The sequence below is a fragment of the Suncus etruscus genome, chromosome 14 (genome assembly GCF_024139225.1).
Source record: "Suncus etruscus isolate mSunEtr1 chromosome 14, mSunEtr1.pri.cur, whole genome shotgun sequence".
NCBI classification, from domain to species: Eukaryota; Metazoa; Chordata; class Mammalia; order Eulipotyphla; family Soricidae; genus Suncus; species Suncus etruscus.
Genome location: NC_064861.1, coordinates 2209455 through 2229681, shown reverse-complemented (window position 1 = coordinate 2229681; position 20227 = coordinate 2209455). Strand labels below are relative to the sequence as shown.

At 46.2% G+C, this 20227-nt stretch overlaps 1 protein-coding gene across 1 annotated transcript in view; it reads left to right on the top strand.

Moving 5' to 3' along the window:
• Nucleotides 1–1082: 1082 nt before the first annotated feature.
• SLC39A8 (solute carrier family 39 member 8) overlaps nt 1083–20227 on the top strand; it is a 36485-nt gene continuing 17340 nt past the window's right edge. The window contains exons 1-2 of the mRNA XM_049786530.1: nt 1083–1259; nt 1575–2225. Coding sequence (XP_049642487.1) covers nt 1083–1259; nt 1575–2225 — 828 coding nt within the window. The remainder of the gene's footprint in view (nt 1260–1574; nt 2226–20227) is intronic.

Here is a 20227-nt window from a genome sequence, read left to right as displayed (position 1 = left end):
CTGGATCAGCTGCTTGCAAGGCAAACACCCTAGTACTGTGCTATCTCTCTAGCCCCTAAAATTTTATTTTTCAAAACTTACACTGTAGAATGTTATTATTTAAAATGTACTTAAATTTATGGGAAAGTCAACACCTTACTGAGGGAATGTTCAGGTGAGCAATGATTAACTTGCAGGCATATAGTGGTTTCCCAAGTGAGTAATAACCCCCTAATCCTCGAAGTCATCCAGTAGGGCTGAGGTAGCCTCTCCGTGCAGTGGGGGTGGGGGACTTGGGGGTTGTTTGTTCATGTTAAGAAGTCAATTTTTGGGAAGTACTGAGTAATTTGTTTCTTTCTGAAAAACAGCGCGGAGAGAAGCATTTACCCTCAGAGCACGACGTGATGTATGTAAGTTTGTAAGTGCCTGAGCAAATCCCTGGGCTTGAGCTCAGGCTTGATCACTCCCGCTAGGGCAGGTTCCTGCTGCCTGAGCTCTCTGGCCCCAAGCGCGTGTGCCTTCAGGGACTCCCCCCCCCCGCCCCCCCCCCACGGCCAGGTGATTGCTGCCGCTGCTCCTTAGCCACACAAGAACAGTGGGACTCCGGGGCATGTGGTCTCCTCAGTGTCCCAAGGCTCCTTCCCCGCTCTCTTCCAAGACCGCAGCTCTGAGAGGACATCGTCCTCTCCCCACTTGGCATCTCTTCAAACTGCGCTAGGAAAGGAGGGTTCTTCGGTTTGGGGATCCTTGGCTTCCTCGTCTGTCCCGCCACGCACACCTTGAGCCAGTCTTCTGCCCGCCAGACGCTGCAGGAGGCGTACTGGTGGAAGAGCCGCAGCGGGGAAGCCGGCGGCCTCCTTTCCTGCGTCCAGAGCCCAGCAGCCGCCGCAGGAAGGAAGGGCCGGCGACCTGCGCAGGGCTTCGGCTTCCTTTGGGGCAGTGGGTCGAGCAGGACAACACGCAGTTCCTGCTGAGCTCGCGAAGATGACTCGCCGGGCTGGCTTCTGGGAGGGGGGGCCGTCCGAGCGACCCGAGGCCGCAGTGACCCCGGCGCTGGGACCTCCCCGGAGGGAACCTGCTATCAGGTAACGGGAGGCGGGGTGATGGGTCCAGGGGAGTGTCGCCACGTGCGGAGAGGCGGGGACACGGCCCTGCTCTGGTTCTTATCTGCGAAGGGTGCGGGCCGGTCCCCAAGCTCTCCAGCGGACCTGTCCGAGCCCTCCTCTTATCTGCAAAGGGTGCAGGCCGGTCCCCAGGTTCTGCAGTGGACGTGTCCGAGGGCGCGATAAGGAAGGAGAGAGAGGAGAGAGAGGGAGAGAGAGGGAGGGAGAAGGAGAGAGACAGAGAGAGACAGAGAGAGACAGAGAGAGGAGTGAGAGAGAGACAGAGAGAGGAGTGAGAGAGAGAGAGAGAAAGAGAGAGGAGTGAGAGAGAGACAGAGAGAGGAGTGAGAGAGAGAGAGAGAGAAAGAGAGAGGAGTGAGAGAGAGGCAGAGAGAGGAGTGAGGGAAAGAAAAGGGGAGAGAAGGAGAAGGAGGAAGAGAGAGAGGGAGGTTAGGGCCAGGGCTGGAGAGGGCGATCGCTTCCCCGCCACAGGCGCAGAGGCAGGAGCAGGCAGGTAAGAGGTGGCGCCCTCAGCGAGCCCTGCCTTCCCCGTGTCCACACGCGCCCCGGAGGAGCGGACGCCCGGACGCTGGACAGCTGGCCGCGCGCCCGCGGAGCTCCGAGCCGCGACCGGACCGGACCGGTCGCGCGGAGTTCGGGGCCGGCGCGGGGGCTTCCTCCGGGCCCCGCTTTGTTCTCCGGATCTCGGGCGACCCAGGAGGCGGGGTGGGGGCGGCGAGGGGCCTCCCGCCCGCCCGGCTGCAGCGCCGCTTCTCTGTGCCCGCAGGTCGTGGCCGCCTCGGACCGCGGCGCCCCGCACCGCCCGCCCGGCCGCCGAGCCCGCGCCCCGAAGCCTCGCGGGGCGCCTGCGGGACGGCGATGGGCCCGGGCCTCGCCCTGGCGGGACGGCGGCTGCTGCTGCTGCTGCTGCTGCTGCTGGCGTGGCGTGCCCCCGCGGCCACCGGGCTGGGCGCGGCGGGGCCCGCGGCCGCCTTCAGCGAGGACGTGCTGAGCGTGTTCGGCGCCAACCGGAGCCTGTCGGCCGCGCAGCTGGCGGGGCTGCTGGAGCGGCTGGGGGGCGCCCCCGAGGGCGAGGGCGAGGGCGCGGGCGCCGTGCCCCCCGGCCAGCTGCACTTCAACCAGGTAGGCCGGGCGGGCGGGCGGGCGGGCAAAGGGCAGGCGCCGCCGTCCGCGCCGGAGGCTTTTCGCAACGGGCGCTCCGGGCTGGCGGGGCGCCGGGCACGGGCAGCAGGAACCGAAAGCTGGGCTGGACGCCGAGCGCGCCCGGGCCCAGCGACGGGTTTCCAGAAACGGGCGGACAGCGCTCCGGGATGCCGGTGCCGGACACGCGCCTGAGAGCGGCTCGGCCGGCCGTGGGAACGAACCGCCCCCGACGGGCAGCCCCGGCCCCGGCCAGGCCCGGCGGACGCGGACGGGCCGGAGCTGGGCTTCCAGCCAGGCCAAGAACTCGCACCCACCACCGTCCAAGGGTGGAACCCCACCCAGCGCGTTTGCACGGGACTCCAGAAGGTCCCGGTGTTTCCTGACAGCCAGAGGCGCCGGGCAGGATCAAGGTCACACGTGCTCATGACTATCCAGGGCCCTTATTCTAGATTTCCATAAAAACTGGACACCTTCGGGCCGTGTTTAAAATCGGGAAGGTCGGAGTGATCTTTCCATCCCTTCCCCAAACCGGCTCCTCTTTGCTTTCCAAACCCCAGTGACCTCGCTTAGACTTTCCCCCTCTTTTCTGCTTTTGTTCCACCCCGAGTGTTTAGCACATTGTTCTCCAGTTACGGGTGGTGGCCGCGGTCCGTGTCACACCCAGCCTTTGTGCTCCTAAATGTTGGGAAATGGTGCCACTAACCTCCTCTCTTGGAAACGTAACGTTGGCCAATGTCACTGACTAGTTAGTTTACTGTTACGGAAACTAGAAACAGATAAGTTTCTTGCTTATATCAGTATAGATAAGGCGCCATTCTTTTTGTTTGCACAGTCTTAGAGTTTGCCTGGATTTTTCAGTAGCAGCTGTGGTGCGAGATCGTGTCTGAGAAATGATGTGTGGAGTGAGCGGAATGGCGGCGTATTATATTGATAAAGACAAAGCTAATGCAGTCCCAAGTATTCTTCTTTGTCTAGTAACAGTGCTCCCTCATACAGGGGAAAACAGCTGAGTTGACTCGAGTATTTCTAGGTAAGAGGAGGAGTCAGATCATGTGCTTGGAAAGCAGTTAGGACTCTGCTTGAAGCTTCATATCTGTAGTCCACACATTGTCTGAACTTAAATTATCTCCTTATCTTGCAGCTTCTGGAGATGTTGGTGAAATGTAAAGGGACAAAGACCACAGTTCTAAGCCCCCTGCCCCCGACAAAATCTATGGAAACTGTCTAAATGACTTAGAAAAATGGGTTCAGTTTATTACTATTTGATTCTGGCTATGAGTAGGCAGATGCCTTAATAGGTCAATTATATGTATGACATCTTGCTTCTCATGTTTGCATATTTAACTAATCTTCTTTTGCCTCTGTGGGCATCAAAAAGAAACCAGAAGAAGCTCATAATTACTTTGAAACAAAGGGAAGCTCAGGAAATTTTATCACTTAATCAGGCCTAACAAACATCTATTTGATGTTCTCAAAAGTCCTAATGAAAGCAACAATCATCACTTAAGTGATGACTGAAACGTCATTCCAAAAGAATCTATTAATTTGTTGACATTCATATCTGCTCCAGCAGGAAACAATCAATTTAGGGCTACATTTAAGGCCATTAAGATCTTAAATAATTCTACTAAGAAAAATGCAACCACAGTTTCTTACTTGCAATAAAGCAGCATAGACAATATATGGACCTGTTGGGAAATGGCCAATTTTCTCACTTTGAAAAGTGAAAAAAACCAAAAAAAAAAAAAAAAAAAAAGTTCGTTTTGTGGCCAGGACTTTGTTTATTAAAACTTCGCAAGATTTATTTATAAACAACATTGTACCTTTAAAGAAGGCTGCTGCTGCTGCATTAAAGCTGATTTTACTTGGGTGATGGACTTCAGAACTATGGATGTTTGAAGGGACACTTAGAGAGGTTTCTCAGCATCCTTAACTGGAGACAAGACAACTGTGATCATGCTGTTTGGTTTTGGTAACTTCTCAGTAACAAGAATAGGGAGAAGTCTGATGTATCTCCGGAGTTCAATGTAGTTCCAAGCAGCCCCCACAGTCTGAATTCCTTTGGGTTTACTCATACAGAGGATTTAAGAATGGCCTCATGTTGCTTTTGTTTGTTCCCTGTAAAGTCTTTTATCATTCTTCAAGTGTTCTTTGCTCCTCATTCCTCTTCAAAACATTTGCTCTGAATTCTTCTATGTAGACTTTAGATAAATAGCCCGATAAGGAGGAAGATCCTAATTCTTCAGATCAATACACTAAGCTTTCGGAAATGCCTCCATCGTGAGAAATGGGTCTTCCAAGGAGTGTTGGCAGATATAACCTTTGTCCACACCACCAGGAAGGGCTCTCTTCGGACTATTCTGATACTATCGAACTCCACTCCTCACCCTTTCTGCATCTCTGCTGTCATCTTAGCTCCTGGTCGCCAGTATCTTATTTTAAATTCTTTCTCAATTTATATCCAGTCTTCCATGGATTTTGCCTCTATGTTCAAAATTCCATGAACCATTTCAGTGGTAAAGAAGTATAAATCTGGAGGCTGGAAGTCTGGTCCTGTACATCAAGAGTAACCTGAGGTGCCCACTCCCCATCCAGAACTTTCCTAATTAAGCAGTTCCTGTACCCTTCTATTTCCCATTGAAGTCTTGGATATCTGTCACAATCCTCCATGTTAGAGAGTCTGGGTCAAACTCCATGATAGTATTGGTTTACTGGTTTGTCTTTTGATTTTTAAATTCCGAAATGTTTTTATTATGCTAGTGATACATAATGTTTATGTGTTGAGCAACTGTTTAGAATGACTACTATACTGTAACTGGTAATTTTAAAGTACAAATCTGGTCTTGTCATTTATCTTATTAAAACAATTAAGTATCTTTAAGATAAACCTCAAACACTTTTTAATGCGGCTTAAGAGCCCTCTTGTGATCTTGTTCCTGTGTACTCTCTTCAAGTATTATCTTTATTCAATGGTCCACTGTTATGCTTCAGGGCTCAGCCAAGGCACCACTGCTTTTGAGAAGCTTTTCTGGATCTCAGGAGTTTGTTACCAGGAGCCCCTTCTATGTTATCATGTATTAATTGTACTCGCAGTTTTCTCCAGATGACTGCACTCCCAGCATACAGGCAATTTAAGATAAATTGAAAGAAGTAACTCATTTTTCTAAGGGTTCATGTAGTGCCTGAGAAATATGCATATTTCAAAAAATTTTGGTGGGAGGTGGCAGGGAGTCCTCCACTGGTGATACTTAGTCAATCAGTGGCATGATGTTCGGAGGCTAGAGGCCAGTGATGTGATGCAGCATCACCCTAGAGGTTCACAGGCCCACCACAGACAGAGTTGGGGGACTTGTGGTGGTAGAGATTGAATGGTGGGCCTCAATCATGAAAGAAATGTGCTCCAGCCTTTTGAACATCCTTGGGCATCCTTACTTTTAAAATAAGTGAGTGAGTTAATTTAAGAGGGGTAGGAAAATGTAGACTTCACATAATTTTACAGTTTATGGATGGTGTTCTGACCTATACACGCATAATGCATGACTGACACATCCTATGTCTAACTAAAGAGCTAAAAGGAAAACTTTTCAAAATATACATATGAGTATGAAATATATTGAGGCAAATGGAGACAGATACCTAAGAGAGGCTTGCACAAGATTAAAGGTTGCCTTTGTTTTGGAGATAGGTAGAAGGCAACTTAAAGGTCCTGTCTTCTGGGAGAGCAGCCATGGTAAATGTTTCAGGTATGCAGAGAGTCATAGCTTCTACTTCAGCCATTTGCTATTACCGAACTATTTGCAGTACTTAACTATTGCTGGTTCTTTCCCTTCACTAGTTTCTGGTTCTTTGGTGCCATAGGGAGAGGCAGTGAGGTGAGTACTGCTTACTCCAATTCTGGCTAGACTAGTGTTGTGAAGGAAACAGAAGAATGTGTGTGTGTGTGTGTGTGTGTGTGTGTGTGTGTAAAATTCATTACAAATTTGCCCAGACATAACTCGCTGTCATTACTGTGCCTTTCCCTTAATGGGGGTGATGGTGGGTGACAGAAGTATGGTTCTGAGAACCACTTACTCCACATTACATTCTTCCATGGACAGAGGAAAGGAAAATCATCTGTTCTTTTAATTGCTTCTCTCTTTGTTCTTTATATTCAGAGAAGGTGGGGAAAGTTCTAAGAATGCCTTTCAGTTTCTCTATGCAGTTGAAAAACTGGGAAGTGAAGCAGGGAAACAGAGGAAAGGGGTTTGGTATGGTCCAAACCCTCAGGAAAATGGGCCCATTCTCACCATACAGTGTGACCTTTGTTTCCCAGATGTGTGGGGAAAAAAGGACACTCATAATTTATTTGACTATGATGCCAAAGCTAAATTTAGCTCTGTGTAAAGAATTACTGGGATCCATATGGAAAAAAGCCCTACATTATTCCCCATATCTAACTGCCAAATATGTACCTTAATTTTCCTGTCTTATGAATCACTGGGTCTATGGTTCATAGCATATATAATAATATCAAAAGTTATTGGTGGGGCTGGAGAGATAGAATGGAGGTAAGGCATCTGCCTTTCATGCAGAAGGTCATTGGTTCAAATCCCGGCATCCCATATGGTCCCTAGAGCCTGCCAGGAGCAATTTCTGAGCGTGGAGCAAGGAGTAACCCCTGAGCGCTGTCAGGTGTGACCAAAAACAAAAACAAACAAACAAACAAGACGTTATTGGTATGTTATTATGAAACATATCTCTTGTTATTTATCTAGGGCCTCCAAAGAAATGTCCAGGAAGTGTGGGGGCCACTCCTAGCAATATCTGGAAAACTGGTGATTCAGCTTTTGGGCCTGGAGATGTAATGCTGTTGCAGGCTCAGAGGTGCCGGAGGCCACCAAAGCACAACCCAACAGTGTTCAGGAGACTCCATGGTGCTTGGGGAGGTTGTGGAGTTTGGGGATCAAATTTGAGTCCTCACACAAGCAAGGCATAATTGTCCAGGACCCTGTAAAATATTGGGATATTTTATACTCATAACAGCTTAATGATAAAAGAACCAGTACTATTTTCACTTTGCACATGAGGAATGTGTGGCAGAGAGGTAAGTGACAGAACTCCAGGCAATCCAAAACATTGTGCTGTAGCAAAATTTTGAATTATAGCCTAAAAAGCAATACTGTCTCTTGTCAGCATACTACCTCTTACGTCAGATTGGGTAGGACTTACTATCAACTGCTTGCCTAGCTCCACAAGCAAGACAATTTAAAAGAACAGTACTGAGACCACAGAAACTTTAATGACAATGGGACTTTGGATTTAGAGACCTTACCATCTAATTCAGAAAAGGTGAAAATTAATGAGAAGTATTCAAGACTGGATTGTAGTAGCTAAGTAATTGCCAAAGCCAACTTAAGGCTTGTTGATGACCTGGCAAATAAATATGCCAATAATTGTATTAGTATAGAGGATGAGATATCTCTTTGGGACACACTTCATGGAGAAATTATAACCAATTCTTCTTTGAAAGTTTTACTTATCTGGTTTGGTGGTTTTATTTATTTGGTTTGGCTATTTGTGGTGCTGGGGATTGAACTAGGGTCTCTGGCATGCAAAGCAAGTAACTTGCTTTTGTGCTGCATCTCTGGCCCTCAATCCTCTTCTGACCATGATCTCCTAGTCCACCCTCTCTCTTCCAGAAGCATCCACTTACGGGATCCTCACCTATGTTCCCTTAGAATAGCTAGAGGATCTAACAGGGGAAAATGTCTCTGGTTGAGAAACATTGTTGTAGATAACCTAAGAAATTATAGTTTTCAGTTTTCCCATTCGTACCTCCGGATAGCGGTCAATTCCTACTGGGAACTTTAATAACTTATTCTTAAAGAATTTTCAGTTTTCTGTCTCAGTGAGCAAATGGGTTCCCTCAGTCTTGAGACTTACTTTTGTTGTTGTTTTCGGCCAAACATGGCAGTGCTCAGGGAACACTCCTGGCAGAACTTTAGGGAACTATATGGGGCGCTAAGGAGAGAACTGAAGTCATCCACATGCAAGTTAAGCTTCTAAACTCCTGTACTATCTCTCCAGTGATAGAGACCTACTGTAGTGGAAATCTCATGCCCTAGTCTCCGGGGGGGGGGGGGTTGGGGGGGATGCAGGTCTGGAAGCAATGCTGACATAGTAAATACTCGACACCAAGTTAGGGAGATAAAACAGGTTCAGACACTTCCACCAAAAGCTCTCTATAAGCAGGCAAAGATACTGGCAGGCAGACATGCTAGCTGTGGAGCCAAAATGAAAAGTAGTCTCTCTGACCTGAGGTCTTTGTTGGGAAGAGTAGGACCACTCCCATGGGTGGATAGGGGTAGGGGTTAATCTTGAAGTACTTCCTTGCTCAGGTGGGAATAGAATAGCAAAAAAGAATTTTCCTGAATAGTGTAAAAACCAATTACTCCAACACCCCCCTTTTGATTTCATAGAAAATGTAGAAATATGAGATAAAGTAAATCGTGTCCCTATAGTTCTAAGCAAAAGGCCCTATCTGAAAGATTAAAAGGGTGGCCGTATTTTGCAGAGGTGCAACAAAAGTTGGGGAAATAGAAAGAAGGAAACATTTGGCCTACAAACAGAGTGTCCTTACACATGAAACGTTGTGCCATAAGACCAACTACAGGGTCCAGGTAGACTAAGTTGTCTAATCCCAAGGTCTTTCTTTAAGGTCCTGGGAAAAGTTCTCTTCATCATGGTTTTTGCAGTTAGGCTTTGTTATTAGAAATTTGGGTTTTGGGCCCGGAGAGATAGCACAGTGGCGTTTGCCTTGCAAGCAGCCGATCAAGGACCAAAGGTGGTTGGTTCGAATCCCGGTGTCCCATATGGTCCCCTGTGCCTGCCAGGAGCTATTTCTGAGCAGACAGCCAGGAGTAACCCCTGAGCATCGCTGGGTGTGGCCCAAAACAAAACAAAACAAAAAAGAAATTTGGGTTTTACACAAGCATTTCTTGGTTTCATTTCACCATTTTGTGGCAAGGCAGAGAAGCCCTTCCTGGAAGCAAATCATTGCTGTTTCCAAGTTGTTGTCAGGGTGGCATAGGAGCCCACTTTCATGTAAGTCTGTGCTGAGGCAGCACTAAGATTCCTGGTGATGGTGCAGACACCATGTGGGTTCCAAAGATGGGATCCAAGGTTCAGGGGTGAATGGCCGAAGTTTAAGCAACTGAAGCCTAAGACAAGTCACTGCAACAAATGTTCAGGGTGGAAGGCCCCACTGCAACATAACAATTTTGGAGTTCTATTCCTAATAGATAGGAACTTCTCTCTATACCTAAGATTTCCCCATTTTATTGTTCCTATGCAAAAGGAACAACGAGGGGATAATAAGAACAAGCTAAACAATCCCGATTACCAGGTTTTAGCAGAAGCACAGTACTCAAAAGATACATATCTACTAAAATTTTCTAAACAAGTCCAAAGGGGGGGGACTACATTTGCATAGGAAGTACACAATAAAGAATTACACATATTAAAGAAACACACCTAAAGAAATATACATATTCCCCTTCAGTCTTTTGAAATAGTCTGAGGGGGCTGGAATTTGGAGCATAGCTTTAGCCAGCAGGTGATCTTGTGGCAGTCTGATAAACAACTCACGGAAGTCACAGATCAGGAGTGAGAGTCACAGATCAGAGCTGAGACTCCCAAAAGCCAAATCCTGTTGTGAGCAGCAGGCCATGGTGAAGAGAGGCGGGAGGGTTGGGGGTGGGGAGAATGTTCCGGTTCCTGAGAAGTGAAGAATTGAGGATAAAAATGGTTAAATGGGGAGAGATAACAAATCAGGGGTGAATGAAGGGAAACAACAGAAAAGAATTTTTTTTTTAGATTTATTTATTTATTTATTTTTTATTTAAACACCTTGATTACATACATGATTGTGTTTGGGTTTCAGTCATGTAAAGAACACCACCCATCACCAGTGCAACATTCCCATCACCAATGCCCCAAGTCTCCCTCCAGAATTTTTAAAGTGGTAAGCAGGAGCTGGGGAGAGGGAAGGAATGTACAACATAGACAGATATTATGGATAGTACAGATGGACAATAGACTGACATAAACGTGGGCAACACACACACACACACACACACACACACACACACACACACACACGAAGATTGATCTGTTGTAAAACTGAGCCCGCTGGAATGGGTCAAAGTGCTTCAAAAAATATAAAGCTGTCAGGTCAGAGGAAAAGTTTTCAATTTCTAGGAGTCAAAATTAGTGAGGGTAAACTTGGCTGAAAAAGCTTCATAATTAAGATTATGCATACACTATTCTCAAAACAATCATTATTTCCAAGTCTCAAATACTAAGTAATGTGGTAATGAGTCCTGTAAAGGGAGTCTACACCATGGAGTATCATATTATGTGTCTAGAGCATCCAGATTTCTTTCCTGTAGGCAACTGAGAATAAAACATTATGACATGATAGTAAACTAGCTTAAAAAACATACTCATGAAAGAGAGCTGTTGCAAGTGTCTATGGCATGCAGATGCCTTCTCCAAAGATATCTGTGGACAGAAACATTAGATCAGATTAGCACGACAGGTATAGTAGAAGTCTCATGTCCTAGTGAGGGATTGGGGAATGTGGGATTGGAAGCAACTCCAACACGGCAAATAATCCACACGTGATTTGGGAGATAAACAGATTCAGGAATTTCCGCTGCAAGCTAATTGCAAGCAGGTAAAATGTACCGGCAGGCAGACTAGCTAGCTGTGGTACCGAACTCAGAAGAAGATTGATTCTCTTACCCGAGGTCTTTAATGGAAAGAGTAGAACCACCTCCATGTGAATGGAGGACAGAAGGGGTAGGATCCAATCCAGAGGTGCTTCCTGCTCAGGTAGGACAAACATAAGCAAAAAATTATCCTGAATAGCGTAAAAACTGGGTACTTTAACAACTTACTTTATGAAATGAAATAAGTTATCTTTATGTAGATGGATCTGGGATTTAGAAAATCTTCATATGGAACCTTGCTGAGTCTAGTTTCTGACTCCTTTTGAAGATCCTCTGTTTTTGAATTTTTGGTCTAAAGTTTTAAGATCAAAAACTAAAATGTGTGAAATCTAAACCAAAGATATTAATCTGAAAAATGTATTTTAGCTTCAGGTGCAAATGTTTAATGCCCTGATTAAAAAAAATTTTTTTGCAGGGTTATACCTGGCAATGATCCTGGCTGAACCCAGATCCATTGCTATTGCTCTTCCCCTTTATGCTTTAATTTGTTTTTAAAGATAACATTTAGTTCTGAAAAGAAATACATGATCTTTTAAAGGCAGAGCAAAATCCGATGTGTTTCTAAGGAAGGCTTCCCAGGCATTTTGTTCATCAATCTGGTTCAAAATGACGTGAAGTTGGGTGAGTTTCTTTGTGGGCGTTTTCAGTCTCTAATCTTATAAGGCCCAGCACAAGACTAGCATGACTGGAGCTGAAATTCCAGCTGCCACTTTACTTGGGTGCCCTCCTCAGTCCAGGTTTTCTTTATGCCTGTAAGTAGGAATGCCAGAGCCTTACTTCTGCAGTGACTGGTTGGTTGGAAACCAGCACTGTGGCACTTGGGAAACCTCCCATGTCCCGGGCCCAGCTCAGCTGCTTTCCCATGCAGTAGCCCCTGCATGGCTCCAATAGAAATAACAAACTGAGGGGCATGACATCCTTAGCCTGGTGCAAAGTCCATAGATATCATACTGTCCTCACATAGTAGAAGGGGGCAGGAGGAGTCAATCCCCCCAAGGTAGTCCTCACCCTTTCACCATGGGCTTAGAAGAACCGTTGGGGTACGGAGAACAGCTTCCTCCAAGATTCCCACCCCTGTCACCTCCAGGATCCTCAAGCAGCCTGTGGGCCTTGGATTTCTTGCATGCAACACATGGCTCCCGGGATGGGAGCAGTGACAGGTGTAGGCGGTCCCTAGGCCTGTGGTGCTTTCGAGCAGACAAGTGTCCAGGGCTCAGTTTCAGGCTCCATTCCTTCAGGGCAGGAAAGGCAGCTTGGACCACAGCCTTGGGATGAAGGAACAGTGGGGACAACCTCAGGGCAGGCTCCCGAGTGACAGGAGTGTCCCCTTATAGAGACAGTGCTACAGAAGCCACTGCTGGGACAGCTGAGGCCACAAAGCCCACTGGGGTCACCAAGCACACAGGAGCTGAGTCTACATGGTGTGGGACCTGGCGTCTCACCCTCCATCCAGCTCCATTTTGTGTGTGTGTGTGTGTGTGTGTGTGTGTGTGTGTGTATGTTTCTGTGTGTGTGTGTGTGTTGCTTCAGCTCTCCTGGAAATGGGAGGGCTGCCTACAGCCCTGCTGCCAGCTGTGCTGGGATATCCTTTTGGTGCTGATGCTGGGTGGTTTGGGCCCTGGCAGCCAGAAAGTGAAGTGCTTGCCTCGGTCCCTATTGATTACAAGGGGCCCTGTGGCTTGTTCTGTCATGCTCGAGTCAAAGCCCACGTTTACTGAAATTCTACAGTAACCATGTGATGGGCCTCAGGACTCACCAGGAGGCCAGAAGCTCTTATATACAAGGCCAGGGAGTAAGACCAGGGAAGGCTTGTGCTATATGCAAATGAGCTCTCAGTCAGTGCAGTTCTGATCTATAAAAAGTCACCATCACTATGTGGTGATGGTTAACTTTCTCAGGGAGGCGGTGGTGGTTGTTAACTGGTCTGTTGAGGGTGTACCTGAGTATGCTCTGAACTGGCCTGCACTTCTGGGCATGCATCGGCCCTTCCCTTTATTTCAATGCTCAGTATGATTTTTTTTTTTTTTTGGGTTTTGGGCCACACCCGATGATGTTCAAGGGTTACTCCTGGTTTTGAGCTCAGAAATTGCTCCTGGCTTGGGGGACCATATGGGATGCCGGGGGATCGAATTGCGGTCCTTCCTAGGCTAGCTAGATCCAGGAGTAAGCTTTGAGCACCATGGGGAACATTATATAGAAGAGGCACTTAATGTTTTTTTTTTTTTTAAATTGAGATTCTGTGGTTTACAGTGCTATTAGTAATGGTTTCTCATGCACATTATTCCAACATCATCCCCATAGTCAGTGTAACTCTTTTTCTCCCAAAGATCCAGGCTTTCTTCCTACCAAGGTATCTTCCCTAATTCATTTGTGTGGATCAGTTCTTCTATTATGTTGCCTTAGACCAGGGATCTCAAACTCAATTTATCTGGGGGCTGCAGGAGGCAAAGTCTGGGTGAGGCAGGGCCACATAAAGGATTTCACAAAAAAAAAAAAGTCCTCAAACGTCATTATTAACAGTTTTAATTACTTCTTCTGAATATGAATAGAACATTGAGTGAAGATTATGAACAGTTCTTCTAAACATGGCATCTTTTGCCTATTTCTTGCTGCCAGAGACTTGATAGCGCTTCTTCTCACAAATCTGAACCACATTTGGTTTTAGAGAGGAAGCAATTGAGACCCTCAGTATGGCTTGAAGATGATCATCATTAAGTCTAGACCTGTACTTTGACTTATTGAAGTTCAATGTGGAGAATAACTTTTCACACAAATATGTGCTCCCAAAAAGGCACATGGTGCACTTGAACATTCGGAAAAGCTCAGGGAAGCTAGGGGGCAATTCTCTCAAAAATTGCCCATGCATGTCTGCTTTTCCACTAATCTCCCTGAACTTGGCTTTGAGATCAGAGTTGTATTGCATGTCAATGAGCTCCATTTGAAGCACAGGAGGGGCATCTTGCACATCAAAGTAAAAGGGGTCCACAAAAATTTGGAAAGTGGCTCTGTGCTTTTTGAAGTCTGCAAATCTGTGATCAAATTCTTTCTCTAGCTTAAAAATAGCATCAACATATTTCTCACCACTGAATGGTATGCCTGCATCGACAAGTTCCTTGTATGCTGGGAAATGGCAAAGGTTTGTTTGTCTGAGAGAGCTGGGATTTCCATAACACAAGTTTTGTGGAGAATGCTCTCACATTGTCATAGGCAGCACTGATAAGCTGCCCTGGGCCTTGTAACATCTTGTTTAGTACATTCAGCTTATGTGTGATGTCAACAAGATAAGCTAAGTCCATGAGCCATTTGTGATCACTCAACTCAGAAACAGCATTCCCATCCTTCTCCATGAAGGCTCTCACTTCTCTCAACTCAAAAAATCTTTTCAGGACATTTCCCCTGCTGAGCCAATGTACCTTGGTGAAATAGAGCACACCTCCATATTCTGACTCCGTTTCCTCTAAAAAAGCACGGAACTTCCTGTGCTTTAAGCCCCTGGATCTGATTTGGTTGATGCATTTCACAACAACAGACATCACATTGTCACACGGCAGGCATTTACTGCAAAGGGCCTGCTGATGGATAATGCAGTGAAGAGCAATGGCCTTCTCTACACTCTCCTTTTCAAGTTTTTTTTGAACAAGTGCCACCAGTCCATTTTTCCTCCTTGTCATCAATGGCACTCCATCAGTTATTATTCCAACAAACCTCTTCAATGGCAAACCTACATTCTCAATGGCATCACACAATGCCAAAATATCTCATTAGCGGTGGTCTGGCCATGCATTGGAATTATTGTGAGCAGCTCCTCTGTCAATTCAAAATTGCAATCAACACCATGAACATAAATTGTGAGTTGCACAGTGTCTGTTATATCTGTGCCCTCATCAAGAGCAACTGAGTATGCATCAAAACATTTGGCTTTCTCACACAGTTGATGATAAATGTCACTTGACATGTCAGAAATACACTCTGCCACAGTGTTGGCAGAAAGGCTGATTTTGCTAAACTGAGCTTTCTTTTCCGGACAGATAATACTTGCAGCCCGTAACATGCATTTTTTAACAAACTCTCCTTCTGTGAATGGTTTCCCTGCCTTAGCAATCATCTCACTAACCATGTAACTAGCTTCGGCTGATGCAACATTCTCTTTGGTTGCTTTCTTGAAGAAATCTTGTTGCCTCATTAGACATGCTTTAAGACTGGCAACCCACTTGGCTCTCTCATTTCCTTGATATTTTGCACATTCCTCAGCATGTTTAGTTGAATAATGGCGTTTCAAGTTGTATTCCTTGTGCACTGCAACTTTCTCTGAGCAAATAAGACATGTGGGGATGCCCCTGTGCTCAACAAAGAAATACTGTGTCTCCCCCTTTTCCTGAAATTGTCTGTGCTCGTCACCAGTCTTTCTCTTCACTGCAGGCTTTGATGAAGTCATGATGAAGGTATGACAAAATCTAATTTTGTAATAAACTTCTCTCCCTTAGGCCTCCGATAATGCAAGAGACAGCGGGCAGGAGCAGCGGAAATGATGTCTGCACTAGGCGCAAAGTATTTGTGATTATTCGCTTACCGAATATTCACAATAAAAATCGCATTAGTAAGAAAAAAATCGCTAAAAATCGCATTAAACATTTGCATAACCCTAACGGAACTGCTTGCGGTATGCGAATGTTTAATGCAATTTTTTTCTTACTAATGAGATTTTTATTGCGATTATTTGGTAAGCAAATAATCGCGAATACTGCAATATTTGGAGGCCGGCTGCTGGCCACAAAATGTTGTATGGAGGGCCACAAATGGCCCATGGGCCTCAAGTTTGAGACCCCTGCCTTAGACCTTTATTGCTACCTTGCCTTGTATCTTTAAGTTCACATATAAGAGATATCATTCTGTACCTATTTCTTGCCTTCTTAGACTTCAACCATCATGATATCATCTAGTTGCATCTATATTGGTACAAATTGCTGGATTTTGTTTTTTTTTTTCTAGTGTTCGTTGTGTATATGTGCCATGACTTCATGATCCATTTATCTGTAGGTGGGTGTTTACATTGTTTCCACTTTTTAGCTACTTTACTAAGTGTCACGATAAATATGCATTCATACATCCTTTTGAATGCTTTCTTTTTTGGGAGACAGATGCCAAGATTTTTTGGAGAGATCTGATTTCTATATTGCTTTTCATGAAGGCCAAACCAGGCAACATATCCATTGGTTGTGGAAAAGGGATCTTTTTTTTCTTTTCTTTTCTTTTCTTTTTTGGGTCACACCCGGCAGTGCTCAGGGGTTACTCCTGGCTGTCTGCCCAGAAATAGCTCCTGGCAGACACGGGGACCATATGGGACACCAGGATTCGAACCAACCACCTTTGGTCCTGGATCGGCTGCTTGCAAGGCAGACACCGCTGTGCTATCTCTCTGGGCCCAGGGATCCTTTCTTATCATGACCTGCCAACACTGCTGTTTCCAGATTTTGGGAGATGTGCCTTTCTCACCGGTGTGAGAAGAGGTGATAGGTATCTCATAGTTCTGATTTGCATTCTGTTAATCATGAGGGATGAGCACTTTTTCAATACTGTTGGCTATACATGTCTTGCTTGGGAAGGGCTTATTCAGTTACTCCCCTCATTGATAGGTCATTATACATTTCTTTTAAGTTTTGTTTATTGATCTTGCATAGCAACCCTTTATCTGATGAATTATGGGCAAATATTTTTTCCCATTCAGTCAGTTGTCTTTTTAATTAGAGTTTGAGTTTCTTTTGCTGGGCAAACGCGTTTGAATTTTCTATAGTCACATTTTAGAAGTCACTCTTTGTCTTTGTCTTAAGGAGTGTGTGTGCTTTGTGTATAGGTGTGTGTGGGTGTGCCTTTGTGGTAGAACCACATCACCATGACGGCCTTATTAAGTGTAAGAAAACTGAGAAAATAGGTGGGGAAAATGGAAAAACAAATTTGGGGAAACAAATTTGGAGCCTACTGAACTGGTCTGAAAATGGGAGGCCATCTTTTGAGAATATTCTTGCTCAAACCTTAGGTCAATCTGTTTTATCTTGGAACAGTAATAATGAGTCAGATCTGAAGAGGAATCTCAGAGGGGAAGTTCAGGGGCAGTTTTGTCATGGGTGATTCCATGTATTTGTGTTGAGCAATGTTGACGAAGGTTGGCTGAGGTCCTGCCATTCCTCAGAACTAATCTGTACTCCCAACCTGTAGAGCCGGCTCCAGCCCATCAACCAACCCACTCTCCTAATACTGGGATATTTGCAGCCCAGGACAACTAGGGATGATGCGGCACCTTGGGACAGGAGCGGGGTGGGAACACGGGGTGGACTGGGAGGGTCATGGTTCTTAGTGGAGAGCATCCGGAGGATAGAGGGAGTGAGTGGGTCTCCAGGGAGTTGAGAGGGTGGGTGGTCAGTGTAGGAGCTATCTAAACCTACTCAGCCCCATGCTGCGGCACACAGAGTGTGTTACTCGTCAGCTGTGGCCCAGCTCCTTGGTGCTCCCAGGAGCAGTGTTGGGAAATGTGGGTGAGGTCCTCCCTCTGCCACATGCAGGGAGCCATGGGGACCCAGGCTGCTGAGAAGGGAGTGCCAGGGAAAATGAACTGAACAGACCATGAGAAGAATCTGGGGCTGGTTCTTCTGCCTGGGTTCCTGCTGGGCAGAAGTGGGGAGACACCATGGAGAGAGAGCCCAGGCTCCCTGTGCCCTGAGTTTCTTAAACTCTTCTTAAAGTGCTTGCCCAGACCTGGAGGTGCAGGGCTGGAAGAGGATGTGGGGTTTTCTGTGGGGTTCGGCAATGTCACCTGCTTCCCTGTTCTGGCTCTGAGGTGAGCCAATCCCAGTCTTCCATCCCCCACAAGGAGCCATTAGCCACCAGCATCAGGCAGGCCTGCAGGGGCCCAAGGCACACGGATCTTAAAAATGTTCCTGGCTGTATGTGGGACCTCAGATATGACAGAGGTCCATTCGATTCCCACGTGGTGCCCCAAGTACACCCGGAGTGAGCCCTGAGCATCACTGGGTGTGACTCCAAACTACAGAGAAAAAAAAAAAAAAGAACAAGTGAGCGAGTGGTGGCGTCTCCTTGGGCGTCTGTCTCTGTGTGCCATCCTACATGTCCATGGACTGGACTGCTTTCCCTCATCAGCACATTTGCCTGTCTCTACTGTGAAGGGCCATGGCGCCCTCTGCTGATGGGAGAGAGTGCGACACACACACACACACACACACACACACACACACACACACACACACACACACACACACACACGCGAGAGGGAAAGGGAGAGGAGAGAAGAGAGGGGAGAAAGAAAGAGAGAAGAGAGAAAAACAGGAGAGAAATAGAGAAGAGGAGAGAGAAAGAGAGAAGAGAAGGAGCTATGTGTTCTGTCTTAAAAGATCACAAACACGGGGCCGGGGAGAAAGAAAGAGAGAAGAGAGAAAAACAGGAGAGAAATAGAGAAGAGGAGAGAGAAAGAGAGAAGAGAAGGAGCTATGTGTTCTGTCTTAAAAGATCACAAACACGGGGCCGGGCGGTGGCGCTAAAGGTAAGGTGTCTGCCTTGCCAGCACTAGCCTAGGACGGACCGCGGTTCGATCCCCCGGTGTCCCATATGGTCCCCCAAGCCAGGAGCGACTTCTGAGCGCATAGCCAGGAGTAACCCCTGAGCGTCAAACAGGTGTGGCCCAAAAACCAAAAAAAAAAAAAAAAAAAAAAGAAAGATCACAAACACATTAACCCTCATCAACCCACACAGATCTTAGGATCTCTCCGCCTTGCAATGTAAAGGATTTTTCCACATTGCACTTATTTCGAACAGTTTTCAGGGTTGCGGCCTTGGCTCCTATAGGTGGGGCCTGGCCCATGCAAACCCTGAGTTTGTTCCAGCACCACCTACCTGATGCTGATGACCCACCCCCCCTCCCCACCTCTGGAAGTGGCCCAGGGTTCACTCCTAGACCAGTGGATGTGGTCCCTGTGAAAAAGGAAAGAAGAAAGAAAGACATCTTCATTCTTATGTTTAGGAGTTGTGGCAGCGCGTTCTGCTTCTTTTGTGTTCTTGATTAAGCTAGACAGATGTTTATAGCTAACATATCCCCCACATAAGATGTCTTTGAAGAATTAGTTTTTTTTTTTTCTAATACATATTCGATTCCTCACTGTGAATGAATTTCTAAACAGCTTGGACCTGAGCTACTTTTAAAACTTTGTAGAACACAGAAAAGGTACCCACTGCACATCTGCATGTCATCAAGTGGCACTTTGTGCTAAACAAAACAAACCAGGCATGTCATCAAGTGGTACTTTGTGCTAAACAAAACAAACCAGGCAGTTCATAGGATTTACTGGATTAAAACCAGGTCAGCCTTATGCAAGGCAAGTAAGTGTTTTAACCCATCTCTCGGTCTTATGCCAAAGGCTTTTTTGGGAGGCTTGTTTTAGGGTCATACCTAGCACCACACCCAGTTATTCTTGGCTTAGTGCTCATGAATCTCTTCTAGTGGGCTTGGGAGACCATATGAAATGTCAGGGATTGAACCCGGGCTATCTGCATGCAAGGCAAACTCTCTCCCTGCTGTGCTATTGCTCCCACCTCCAAAGATATATTTTTTATTTTTATTTTTTGGTTTTTGGGTCACACCTGGCAGCGCTCAGGGGTTACTCTTGGCTCTATGCTCAGAAATCACCCCTGGCAGGCTTGGGGTACCATAAGGGATGCCAGGATTCGAACCATCGTCCTGCATGCAAGGCAAATGCGCTACCTCCATGCTATCTCTCTGGCCCCCTTTTTTATTTTATTTTATTTTTTTGGTTTTTGGGTCACACCCTGCAGTGCTCAGGGGTTACTCCCCAAAGACATATTTTTAAGCAACTTTTTACATATTAGGATTATTATATTGTTCAAGAGAAATGGATAAACTCATTAATCATGAAAGTGTTTAAGAATATCAGTCTGCAAGTATCTCATAGACATCCATCCAAACAACCCCCCATAAAATATGAGAAGGAAAACCAGGACCACTGACTAGCCAAGATGCCTGTGTTGGAATGCTGTGGCTTCACTTTATTTTATTTTGTTTTTGAGTCATGCCCAATGATGCTCAGCAATTCCTCCTGGCTTTGCACTCAGGAATCACTGCTGGGACTTGGGAGATCGAACCCAGGTTTGTTGCATGCAAAGCAAGCACCCCATCCTCTGAACTAT